General features: G+C 38.7%; 1 protein-coding gene across 1 annotated transcript in view; it reads left to right on the top strand.

Moving 5' to 3' along the window:
* Window positions 1-8,945: 8,945 nt before the first annotated feature.
* Window positions 8,946-13,554, top strand: part of Smp_094330 (putative abc transporter) — a gene marked incomplete at both ends in the record, with an annotated part of 54,640 nt that continues 50,031 nt past the window's right edge. Inside the window, 2 exons of the mRNA XM_018793795.1 lie at window positions 8,946-9,025; window positions 10,809-11,265. Of these exons, the coding sequence (XP_018648272.1) occupies window positions 8,946-9,025; window positions 10,809-11,265 (537 nt within the window). The remainder of the gene's footprint in view (window positions 9,026-10,808; window positions 11,266-13,554) is intronic.

Raw genomic sequence — 13,554 nt, 5'->3', positions numbered from 1 at the left:
TTTGGGAATTTTAATACTACTTTGAGCAGTCTAGACTGATCTTTGACCGAAAAAGTAGAAAACTGTAAATTGTTAGAACAAAAGTACTAACAGACACAATACAAAAAAAACAAGGTACTCCAGAGTACCGACGATAAACTATTTTAGAAACGAAAATGATACTCTAATCGAATACTTAATCTGAAAGAAATTCAATCAAAGTATAAACAGTAGTCTTGATACGTTAATAACGATCAAAACAATAGAATTTACTCAGCGAGGAAAAATACCAGTGTCCTTTTTTAATATAAGTATTTTAGGTCACAGTCAGTTCCATGTAATCTTCCACATGCATGTGGTCAGGTCGCTTTTAATTGAATCCTTTATGCAAATGATTATTACCACTGCTGTTCATTTAAGATGATTCATTATTATTTGTTTCAATCTGTCACGATTCGATAATGCAATCATGTATTGCTGACCTAAAATTCTCCGTTGACGAGCTGACTTCGTTACCAATCCGAAACTGTCGTCCTATCGTATTTCGGAGACATGTATTAATAAGCAAAATTCCATCTCATAATGTTCTATGTATTCGCCGAGATCACGTGTTCCCAAGCAAACAATAAAGGGGAAATAAGGCGGGCATCCCGTCAGAAGATCCGGGGGCAATGACGAGGAAACACATCTAGAAGTCTTCTTTACCTTTCAAGGAGTGAGAAATTTCCAATTTTCTCGCTCTATGTTTGAAATGTCTTTGAATTGTTTACTTTTAACTTGATCACACACTTTATTATCAACTTTCCGCCTAGCCCCAAATGTCTTCTATGTTCGCCTCTATTTTCACAACAAACTACATGACGACTGTAATCGACAACATCAAAAACGATACTTGAGTAGGTAAATGTAATAACATGAATAAACACTGTATTTTACAAGGAGATTATTACCGGACAGTTGCTCGAAAAAAGATCGTTAAGTGTTTGCATTTTAAGTACAAAGTTCAAATGTCATTTACGTAGATGTACATAAGAAATTACAAGTAATAGGTTATTGACTAGGAATGTGTTCTAGTTGGTAAAAACATGTGAAATCAAACTGGCCTACTCAACATACACTTCATTGGTACAAGCGTCTCACGTGAAGATCGGAAATTCAGCACATGACAAGATAAGTCCTCAATAAAAATTAGGTCAAACATCAAAAAAATTTCAATAATGAGGCGTTTCTCAAACTTTAGTGTTCTTATTACGAACCAAATCAATCATTCTGTGAATCCTGAAATCTAATAAGCACTCAAGTTTACAATGATCCAAATACCGTAAATTGTTAAGCAACTCTCGCCCTTAAGTTTGACTTACGGTTGTATTCGATATTACTGAACATTGCACCTACAGAACAGCACTTGCGTGTTCTTGCTTTCTTTGAACACTCCTTTTCAGTTTCTCATGTCATTAATATACCCTTACGCCATGATATCATACAGTTTGACAAGTTGTTTTTGTTGACGGATGAAAATGATAGTCGAAATGTTAATGCGCCTACAGGAGGGAGAAAAATCTTGTTTCGTATGCAGCTGTAAAACCTGCACTTCCGAGGCGGTCTTTTCGATGAAGTGCCAAGTAGTATGAACTGTTTCGCAACTTTGAGTGTCATGACGAATGAAGAGATATAGCGCACTGACGTTTTCGGATTATTATCCATTACCCATGTGACCATGACCATCTGGAACAAGAAGCAATAATCCAACGGATTCAGTGGATTTACAAATTTATCCCTTATGTTTTCTTGTCGAGTGCATGCATCAAACATCCCAATTTCCCTTTAAAAGACATAAGGAAGTGAAAACAGCGATGCTGTTCGATTTTCAGCGCATTCTCTTCGTTACAATAAACACGTACTTGTCACAAAGTAATGATCTGAAGACACTTGGTAACTATGACAGACACGTATGTCCGGTCTCTGCTCAAGACGTAGGAAAGATCCTTGTGACCACACGTTGCAAATGTAGTGCTGAAAATGAGGAAAAAAATAGTAGTAAGGAAACCGAACAGGAAACACCGACAACGCTCAGCTGTTTGTAGTGTAACAGACAAAGTTATGGTTAATCAACAGACAAAACTCATCCTGACTGAAATTATCTGAATGAACTGCAGTTAAAGGGCTTTCTGATCAAAGAATACAGTAATAAAGAACAATGAGTTGTGTTGTGTTATAAAGTGGAACGGATTAGTATAACGGAAGGAAAGTTGAAGTTAGAATTGGTAAGGCTGTTTGTTGGGATCGAATGTAGGTCAGAAGAGAGCGAAGACTTTAAAAACGTTAAAATTTTTCTATTTTATCACCACTCATTCTCTCTTGATTATTCTTTTTCACTGAATCCTAACCGAAAAGCCTTCATCAACGTGCTTGAAATTATAAAAGTTCTTTATTTTCTCTGTTTTTGAAATATGCGTATTCACCAGTAAGGCTATGAATGAAACCTTCCATCTAATTATTGTTACTGACTTGAACTGTAACCCGCGTTTGATGACATCTGATGCCACGGAATTACGCTATTTATAGCCCTGTACTCTTCAACATTATAAAAAGTAACCTCTTACCTAGTTGGTGAAAATGGTCTTAAGTGAGTAGCATGAAAAATTGGTAACATTCCTTGCAAGCTTGAAACTGGATACAATAATAGTAAACTGGAAACCTTGGGGTTCATAACCTATTAAAAGAGCCTGTATCGACTACTGTCCAAAGACTAAATTGGCTGAGCAATTATCAGAAATTCAGAGGACTTAGATGATAGATGTGGTTGCCAGAACATTGAGAATAAACAAGGTGAACAATTTAAAAATTATTAGTCACAAAACAGCAGTCTGTTTAAACATCTGGATTACCTGTTCCTGACATCCAGATATGTCAAAAACTTTATCTAATTTTGCTTGTTTTAATACACCATTATGACTATTAGTCGTTTCTGAAAAGTGTACAACCTTTCGTTGTACAAGTTACAAAAGGCCAAGTGAGAGATATCGTGGCTGTTGGAAGGGGCTTAACCATCCCGATGGGAAGTCTAAACACTAAAGTCGGAAAGAATGTAGTGAAATTGGTCCTAACCACAAAATCCTCAAAGCTGGACATGAAGTAACTGGGAAAATTCATATCCAACAATTAGCACGAAAAGAAGGTCAACAATGTAGAAGGCGGGATTATTGACCCGAGATTCATCGTAAGTTTAGGCTCAGACCTGAGAGCGTGATCCCCCTTGTGTGACTGATCTCTTTTACTTACTTACTTACTTACGCCTGTTACTCCCAATGGAGCATAGGCCGCCGACCAGTATTCTCCAACCCACCCTTTGTCCTGGGCCTTCTTTTCTAGTTCTATCCAGTTTTTATTCATTCTTCTCGTGTCTGTCTCTATTTCCCGGCGTAATGTGTTCCTTGGTCTTCCTCTTCTCCTTTGACCTTCGGGATTCCATGTGAGGGCTTGTCTTGTGACACAATAAGGTGATTTCCTCAAAGTGTGCCCGATCCACTCCCAGCGCTTCTTCCTGATTTCTTCCTCCGCTGGAATCTGGTTTGTTGTCTCTCACAGTAACTTGTTGCTGATAGTGTCTGGCCATCGGATTCGAAGTATCTTGCGTAGACAGCTGTTAATAATCACTTTTATCTTCTGGATAATGGCTTTTGTAGTTCTCCACGTCTCCGCCCCATACAGTAGAACTGTCTTGACATTTGGTGTTGGTTGACAATTGTTTTGAGTTCCAGATGTTCTTCAGTTGCAGATATGCTGCTCTTGCTTTGCCGATCCTCGCCCTCATATCTGCATGTCCGGACTATGTGGGAAACCGGAAGGGTCTTCCAAATTGCTGCAGAAATGAGAAAATACAACCTGGAGGTACTTAAAATCAGTGAAACACATTGGACGCAGGTTGGACAACAACGACTATCTTCAGGAGAACTTCTGTTATACTCCGGTCATGAAGAAGAAAATGCCCCAAATACACAAGGAGTGGCATTGATGCTGTCCAAAAAAGCACAAAATGCACTTATTCGATGGGAATCTCATGGACCAAGGATCATCAAAGCCTCCTTCAAAACAAAGAGAGAGGGCATTACAATGAACGTCATCCAATGCTATGCGCCTACCAACGACTACGATGAAGACACTAAAGACCAATTCTACGATAGGCTGCAGTCGATCGTCGAGAACTGCCGAACAAAGGACCTGACCATTCTGATGGGAGATTTCGATGCCAAGGTTGGAAAGGACAACACTGGATACGAAGACGTCATGGGACGACATGGACTGAGAGAAAGGAACAAAAATGGTGAGAGATTTGCAAACCTATGTGCCTTCAATAAACTGGTCATAGGTGGCACCATATTCCCACACAAAAACATACACAAAGCCACTTGGATTTCACCGGATCACACTACACAGAATCGAATTGACCATATCTGCATCAACAAAAAGTTCAGGAGGACGATGGAGGATGTGAGAACCAGAAGAGGAGCTGATATAGCATCCGATCATCATTTGCTGGTAGCCAAGATGAAAACTAAAAAACAACGGAGCGGACAACATCACAAAAGTTTAATACGGCCTTTCTTCGAGATGCTGACAAACTCAACAAATTCAACATAGCCCTCAGCAACAGGTTCGAGGCCTTTCATGACCTACTCAATGGAGAGGGAACGACCATGGAGAGCAACTGGAAAGGTATCAAGGAGGCAATCGTTTCAACATGTCAGGAGGTTCTGGGCCAAAAGAAGTACCATCACAAGGAATGGATCACTGTTGGTACACTGGATAAAATTGAAGAAAGGAGGAACAAGAAGGCAGCAATCAATATCAGCCGAACAAGAGCAGAAAAAGCCAGGGCACAAGCCGAATACACAGAGGCAAACAAGCAAGTGAAGAGGAGCATCAGAGTCTACAAACGTAAATATGTGGAAGATTTAGCAATGACAGCGGAAAAGGCTGCAAGAGAGGGAAACATGAGACAACTGTATGATACAACAAAGAAACTTGCTAGAAATTACCGTAAACCAGAAAGACCAGTGAAGAGCAGGGAAGACATTGAAGAACAACGAAACAGGTGGGTAGAACATATCAAAGAACTCTTGAATCGACCAGCTCCACTGAACCCACCCAACATCGAAGCAGCACCCACAGACCTCCCAATCGATGTTGGCCCACCAACAATTGAGGAGATCAGCATGGCCATTGGACAAATCAAGAGCGGCAAAGCAGCGGGACCAGATAACACCCCGGCAGAGGCACTGAAATAAAATGTAGCAGTAACTTCAAAGACAATCCACATCCTCTTCAATAAAATTTGGGACGAAGAGCAAGTACCAATAAACTGGAAAAAAGGACTTCTGATCAAGATACCGAAGAAAAGCGATCTCAGCAAGTGCGATAACTACAGGGGCACTACACTTCTCTCAATACCAGGAAAAGTCTTCAACAGAGTATTGTTAAACAGAATGAAGGATTTCGTAGACGCCCAACTTCGAGATCAACAAGCTGGATTTCGTGAGGATAGATCGTGTACAGACCAAATCGCAACTCTGCGGATCATTGTGGAACAATCAATCGAATTGAATTCATCACTCTACATCAACTTCACTGACTACGAGAAAGCATTTGATAGCGTGGACAGGACAACATTATGGAGGCTTCTTCGACACTATGGCGTGCCTGAAAAGATGGTCAATATCATACGGAACTCCTATGATGGACTAAACTGCCAAATCGTCCACGGAGGACAACTCACCGACTCGTTCGAGGTAAAGACCGGTGTTAGACAAGGTTGCTTACTCTTACTCTTTCTCTTTCTCATGGTGATTGACTGAATCATGAAGACGTCAACAACTGGGGGAAATCACGAGATACAGTGGACAGGCAGGATGCAGCTGGACGATCTAGACTTCGCAGATGATCTGGCTCTTCTATCACAAACGCAACAACAAATACAGGAGAAAACGACCAGTGTAGCAGCAGCCTCAGCAGCAGTAGGTCTCAATATAAACAAAGGGAAAAGCAAGACTCTCCGATACAATACAGTATGCACCAATCAAATTACACTTGACGGAGAAGCTTTGGAGGATGTGGAAACCTTTACATATCTGGGCAGCATCACTGATGATGATCTCTTTTATTCATGTTAAATATATTGCCCTATCTCCAGCCTAAATGTGTTCTCCATCATATATTTGTGATGAATACTATAGGCCGAGTCAGTGTAGACGATCATGTGACTTCCACGTAAGATCTTATAGATTAGATAGTCACATCGTGACAAACTTACAATTTTAGGATTAGGTATATTATTAGAGCAGTACTTATAACGAATAGGTCATAATTTTACATGGACAACACCGTGTATGAAGATGTCATGGGACGATATGAACTGACTGGGAGAAAGGAACGAGGATGATGAAAAATTCGCAACTTTATGTGCATTCAACAAAATGGTTATAGGCGGCACAATATCCCCATACAAACGCATACACATAGCTTCATGGACCCCACCTGGTCACACAACAAATAACCATATCATATTTACATCGGTAAAAATCAGTAAAAAAGACCCCAATATCTGAGAGGACTCACGGAATACAGTGGATAGTCTGGATAAGACTTTTCGATTCGAACTTCTCAGATGATGTGGCCGTTCTTTCCCATACACACCAAAAATGCAGATGAACACAACCAGTGTATCAGAAGCATCTGCATCAATAGGCCTCAAATACAACTCAGAGAATACCAACCAACCTGATCACACTCGATGGAGAAGCTCTGGAAGATGTGGAATCTTCCACATGTCTGGGGAGCGTCGTCGATAAACGACAAGAATCCGATGCAGGTATTTAGGCAAGAGTTGGTAAAACAAGGGCAGCACTTCCAAAGCTGATGAACATACGGAACTCAAAAAAACTATCAACCAATATCAGAATCAGAATCTTCGGTACGAACGTCAAGACAGCGCCAGTGTGAGGAACCATCAGAAAAATTATCAAAAATATTCAAGTATTCCCAAACGGTTGTCTACTCAAGATATTCAGTGTCTGTTGGACAAATACCATCAGCAGCAGCCCACTATGGGAGAAAACAAACCAGCTTCCATCTGAAGAGGAAACTAGAAAATGGCTACGAAGTGAATTGGGACACACATTGAGGAAACCATCAAACTGCGTCACGAAGCAAGCGCCAACTTGGAATCCTAGCGGGAAACGGTAAAGAGGACGGCTGAGGAACTCACTGAGCAGGAAATACGAAGCAGACATGAGTATAAACGGTTCATCGTTGAACAATCAACCAAACTGAATCAGTCCCCATTACGTCAACTTCTTTGACTATGAGAAGGCGTTTGACAGTGTGGATCGGAGAACATCGTGGAAACTTCTTTGGCACTACAGAGTGCCTGAGAAATCGTCAACAACATATGGAATTCGTACAACGGACTACAGTAAAAGTTCGTGCATGGAGGTAATCTAACAAATGACTTCAGACAAGGCTGCTTAACCTCCCTCTCTCTCTTTCTTTTGGTGGTTGATATGATTATGAATGATTCCATATCTGAAGCGAAGCACGGAACACAATAGACAGCACGCATGAAGTAAGACGATTTGGACTTCGAAGATGACTAAGCTCTTCTATCTTATATGCACGAATAAATGCATGTCAAGGCAACCACTGTACCAGCAGCCTGTCCATCAGTAGGCCTCAACATACACTGGGGAAAAAGCATGACACTTGATGGAGAAACTTTGGATGTCCGCTGACCGGATCTACTGTGGGAAAGAATAAACCAGTCTCCATCTGGAGAGGAATATAGGAAAAGACTCTTGAATCCGATCGGAAATACATCGCGAAAGTTATCAAACTTCTCCACGAGAAGTAAGAGAATTGAGTGGAACGTTACTCTCTTCTCAGCTCAAGTGTGGCCTTCAGAAGTACTGGACATCATATTTCTGATTTTCGCGTAGATCGGGTCAGTGTAGTAAGTGATGTGACTTCTACGTAAGGCCTCATAAATTAGATAGTCACATCATGACACATCTACCACTTTAGGACTTGGTCTTCGAGTACAGTATAGCTTATATCAGTTTAGTTTAACACTGGAGTTACTTGACTGTAATGAAGTTAAATGATACTCTGGCATCAGTGTTATTTTTATTCTAATACCATTGCTGATTATTCCAGTGTGAATACAGATATAAATTCAATTCAATTACAAAGAAGTCTGATTCTCCTAGTAATCTGTTACTACTATTAATTCTTTTAACTTGTTTTCATTTGGCTCTGTTGTACAATAACTTTTTACTGAAATTTCACACGCCAGTTAATGAATCTAGCTAAACATACATTCGGAAACATTCGTGTTAGAGCCCAAGATCTGTTCTCATAATAAAGGACACCAGTGTGTCCATATAGTTCAACCAGTAATAGAAGAGTCTGACCTATTTTATCGCTAGGAGAACTGAAAATAATTCGTCGAAAGTGTGAAGGACATTCTATTATTTAACTGTTCACCCTTTTTATGTCTTAAGTGTAAGGCTTGTTCGTACCTTGTATACCACAGTTAACACCTTAAGGTTTGCATACAATTTAAATATCCGAATCTCCGCTTCCGAGCAGATTTTCCAAATAATATCTGCACAATCTTGAAGCAGTGTTAGGCACCTCCAAGTACTTCGTTCAAAACCTAAAATATATGTTTACCCCCGAAGTGATTTCAGATGAATTCCTCTGTGTAGATTGTTGAGGACACAACATAAAAGTAAAGAGACGTTCTCAGACATCAAAAATCTTGATCATATGGGCAAATGTAAAGTAAAACATCTAAAACTCCTGGAAGAATCATTTGATTAGTAATGAATATATAGGTTGGAAAATGACCTTACCAGAGGCGCGTAAGCAAGTCTGACTCACAGATGACCTTGTGGCGGGAGTTGTAGGTGATGTCGAATGTCGGGATGATTTCCATGAAAATGTCTGCTTCATGGGAAGCTGAAAAGTCCTCATCCAATGCAATTCCGAGGTAATTCAGTTTTTCCTCGTAAAAGGTCACTTATAGAAGATCAGTGCAATAAAACTCGGTCTGTAGGGAGTGAATAATAAGTCTACGAGCCTTAAATTATTTTCACAGTACCACTATGGAGTTTTAGTTTGCATTTTATGACACCCTTAACAATAAGTCATCGTCTTGTTACTTTCTTAGACGTAAGACATAATGGAAGACGAAAATCCACTTCAATTTTTAAATCGTTGATATTAGTCTACTTCTTAATCTCTTGAAATAAGAAGTATTTAAGAGTTTAAACAGGTCACCCAAGGGTATTTTAAGGCTTCGCTCCCTGTCACTGAAATTTTTCCGATCCTTAAAACGTGAAGTATGTGGCTCGATCCAATAACATATTGGCGTTCCATGACTCAGTGGTTTTATTCTAAGTTCCAAGTCCATTGACTTACTATTTGCTATTCAAATTTATTTATTTAAGGGAGACCTACTGAGTTCATGTTCAGTATCAAAACCGCTTTGTTGGCCCTTCGGACGAAGAAACTTGGTAAACTGTCATAATCTACAATAACATTCATTCTCTACCCAGTTTACATCCATCCCATCCAAGGTCTCATAGCTTAGTCGTCTGTCCACAATTTTCTGCTTTACGTAGTCGCGATCAGCAAAATTGTAGTGTGATTTACTGGCCAGTCGCCATAATGTGATGCTTGTATTTGACATCACAACTGACCACAAACTAACTTAACGTTATTTCAGCAAACCAGTCTTCGCCTAGTCAGAATAGCACTCGGCTTGTTTATCAGTTTAGCTTTTATCTCATGTTATCCAACTACAGTAACTAAATTAATGCTTTCATGTTAATAGTCTGCATATAAAATGTAACTCGTGTGCAGAAACCTGCATGGTTCCATCTCGCACAGTTAGTCTATCGTCTGCCCATCCTTCATCCCTTTAACACTTTGTATATCAGTCATACTTTTTTCTATTGTTAGTGGGCACCATATTTATGAAAAAGCAGATGATACTTATTTAGTTTAAACGACTAGAAGCCCCATATACTGGTATTGTGATTTTAGTGTCATATCTCAGTCAGTCACAACGTAGAACTCCGTACGTACGTACATTGGTTCGAGTTGCCATACTACATTAACACACGGGTGCAGTTGCCGATTCAAATCCCTTTAGTGTCATATTTAAAGGTGAAAAAAACGACTTGACACACCTTTATCAAAACGTTATTGACACTAAGCATTTAGGATGTGTGTAGTTCCTTATAGTTTACTGGAATTCTTTCTGGACCTTATTGTTCTACATTTCTGGCCAATAAGTTCACACTTCTATCATGCTCAGCTTACTAAAAGCAAGTGCAAAGTTTGAGATTACACTTTTCCCTAATAGACCAACATATTTTCCCTGATACTGAATAGTTAAAACCTTATTAAGTATTCACGATTGTTCCATATATGTTTAATCATTTAATCAATAGGTCATTATTTTGTATTTACCAAAATCCGATATTGTGACTAATTTGCAGTAACCAAATAAAGGTTCATATGCTCACTTATCAACCACGGTTTATACATCAGATAGTGATACTATCGGCTACCCATATTGGAGAAATTACACTTGTTTAGTGTCCCATTAGTTTGCTGCAACTGATCCCTGTTCTGTCTTATTACTCCGGTTTAGCGTTTAACTTCATTTTGCATCTTGCAGTTACAGATGTATTAATTACAAAAACATTACCTTTTTGCTTTGACACATAAATTTTCTCAATGCGGGCAAAAAATTCTGTTCTTAGACTCTGTAGCCTTAGTTTGGTGCAAATAATATTGGATAGGCCTATTGAACCCGAATGCCCAAATACAGGATTTTATGTAGTCGTTCGAATGCGTGGTACAGCTCGTCGGGTTTTACGTTCACCTGAGATCACTCTTATTTGTCCACGTGCTTCGCAGCCACAAAACGGGGTTGCAAACTTTCATTCAAACAATGTCCAACATAATCCGACTGAGATCGGCTGCGGCGACTCAACCGGTCAAGGAGGATGCCCTCTTTCTCTTAACACACTTGGATCCTTAGTTGGCGGTGGCGTTTCGGTTCTTATTGACTTCACGTGCAATATTCAGTATTCACATTTCCTGACTCGTGATTCTAATACACTTCAAATTTTACTCCAACGTCGTAAAAAGTACAAAAGCAAAGCTGTGAATTTAGGATACAAGACACTAGCCTACTGCAATGTCAGCCTTGCCCAAGTGAGTTCTCAAAGCGTTTTTGAATTTGGCTTTTATAACTTCTGCTGCCAGTTACAGTTTGTAGCTTTCTCACGTTGACACGACTAATTATTTAAATCGGCTTTTAAATGATCTCCTATCTTTTATTGCAATCATTGTATCATATTCGTAAGTTTTAATAATAATGATTAGATTAGAGCGTATAAAACTCGTCAGATGTTTGTTTCGAATGAGTTGAAAACCTCATTAGTCTTGAGATATTTACTAGAAAATAACGCATTAAGCTAGTACTTAAATACGTTATAAACTCATATAAGTAAGGCCATTCGGTTCCCTGATGCCTTTTAATTGAAATCATCATAATAGAAAGACTACCAAATACTACACCTCTCACTATCTACACTCTTGGTTCAGAAGTTAAAGCACTTGACTTTCTGCTACTTGGTTACATCTTTGAACCTCATATCGTTTAATTCGTTTAAAGAAGCTATGTAGCATCATGAGGTCTTGTAAAATTTATTATTTATTTGAACACAGAAATATTGGTATAAAGGGGCACCGAATACATATACGCCACACAAGTAACTTGATTTGTGTGTCCAAACCGGAGCAGAAAGTTTTCTCAGGGGTCACACTCGGGGCCTTCGACCTTAAGGTTCGGTCCACAAGGCAATGAGGCATGGTAAGGAGATGCAGTCCCATGGTAGCCGGTCACCAATAATTGATTCATACACCATTTATTCCCTCAGGATACTGGAGCGTATATGCCCCATTTGTTTGGAATCAGGGTTTTCGAACTCCGAGAGGTGGACTTTCGGTGTCCACCAACCCGGTTAAAGCGCCGGACATTCGCTTTCCGTCCTCTCAATTTCGTAAACAACAGTAGTGCCACGAGAAGGCAGTTAGTAGGACTTCCCTGATAGTGGTTGTATACGCATGACCATGCGAGAGCATTTGGAGAGAGCAGGCGTTCCCCACTCTCGGCCGTACCAGGGCAGTTGGGGGCAGTTCTTGTACAAAGTGTACCTTAAAACCAAGTTCACAAAACTTTATTTATTACGCGAGTTATGATCATAATTTTTTTAAATCGGACAGCTGATTATGCCAACTCATACAATTACAATAGTATACTTTTGAGGGTATAGTAAAATACTGCTTGACTTGTGATTATTCCTTGTCAGCCGATAAAAGCATAAATGTAGAACTTCCTTCTTCCCTAAGCTTGCATATAACTTCGTATGAAATGGTCCCGTTACTTCATTGTTTATAGTTTGTCTTACATTAGACAGATGTCACATTTAATGTTGCCCCTTACATAGTAACTACTATTGTTTTTGCTGTATTTTTTCATTGAATGAATCTTTTTCCAGGTATTATTAACTGTTTTTGCACCAATATGGGAACAATAGCAAACGCACCTAGTCATATATTTCCTTTCATCATTTTATGCATTCTTACTAAAATAAATATGTGAATATATATATAAATGTATGCATATTTGACTGTAATTAGTATAGATCTTCCATTGTTAATACAGTCAATAATAATTTATCATTTTAGGATTGGTTTTGTAACTTTTCTGACGCATATTTACGTAGTTATTAAGTTTATTTAATTGCTTTTTTTTCAATGCTATTATTAAGACGAAATACTAATCCACTAATTTTATTATATAAGGTGAACAATGCCTACTTTCATCCATGAGTATACATAAATATACTAAAGGCTCTCTCTCTCTCTCTCTATATATATATATATATATATATAAGTGATGTATAGTTTGTAATAAAATCTTGATTTTTTATATATTCCAAGATGCCCAACAAACGCTGATTGGCTGCTTTCACCTTATAAAGTATTTCCATAAAATAAGGGGATTTCTAACAGTTTTAAAAGCATTATAGTAAGGTTTAAAATAACATTGAACATTACATTTCGTTTTAGTGGTCAAATTTTATCATTCCTTCTTTGTATTGTCAATATCCTGGGTTCGATGGTATATAGCGATCAAAAGAGAATGGGATTATTTCTGAATAAGAACCGTCTGTCAATGAATCGATTACTATGAATTTGTGGGTATTACATGAAAATCCTAATCATTTTTACATATTCAATCTCTTCTGTTTATTGCCCCAGAAACATAAATGTCTACTGGTTTATGATGTTCCTATCGTAATACACATTTATGGGTAATCAGACCAGATTGATGTATTTTGTGCAGGAAACAAATATATACTTAAAACTTTTAGGGTCAACAAGTAGTAATAAACAGAGATATGTTGTCATGTAAGTGGTAAAAAGTAAAACCAT

The sequence above is a fragment of the Schistosoma mansoni genome, chromosome 1 (assembly GCF_000237925.1).
Source record: "Schistosoma mansoni strain Puerto Rico chromosome 1, complete genome".
Classification (NCBI taxonomy): domain Eukaryota; kingdom Metazoa; phylum Platyhelminthes; class Trematoda; order Strigeidida; family Schistosomatidae; genus Schistosoma; species Schistosoma mansoni.
The sequence above is the reverse complement of the archived record's forward strand: the minus strand, read 5'-3'. Positions and strand labels throughout refer to the sequence as shown.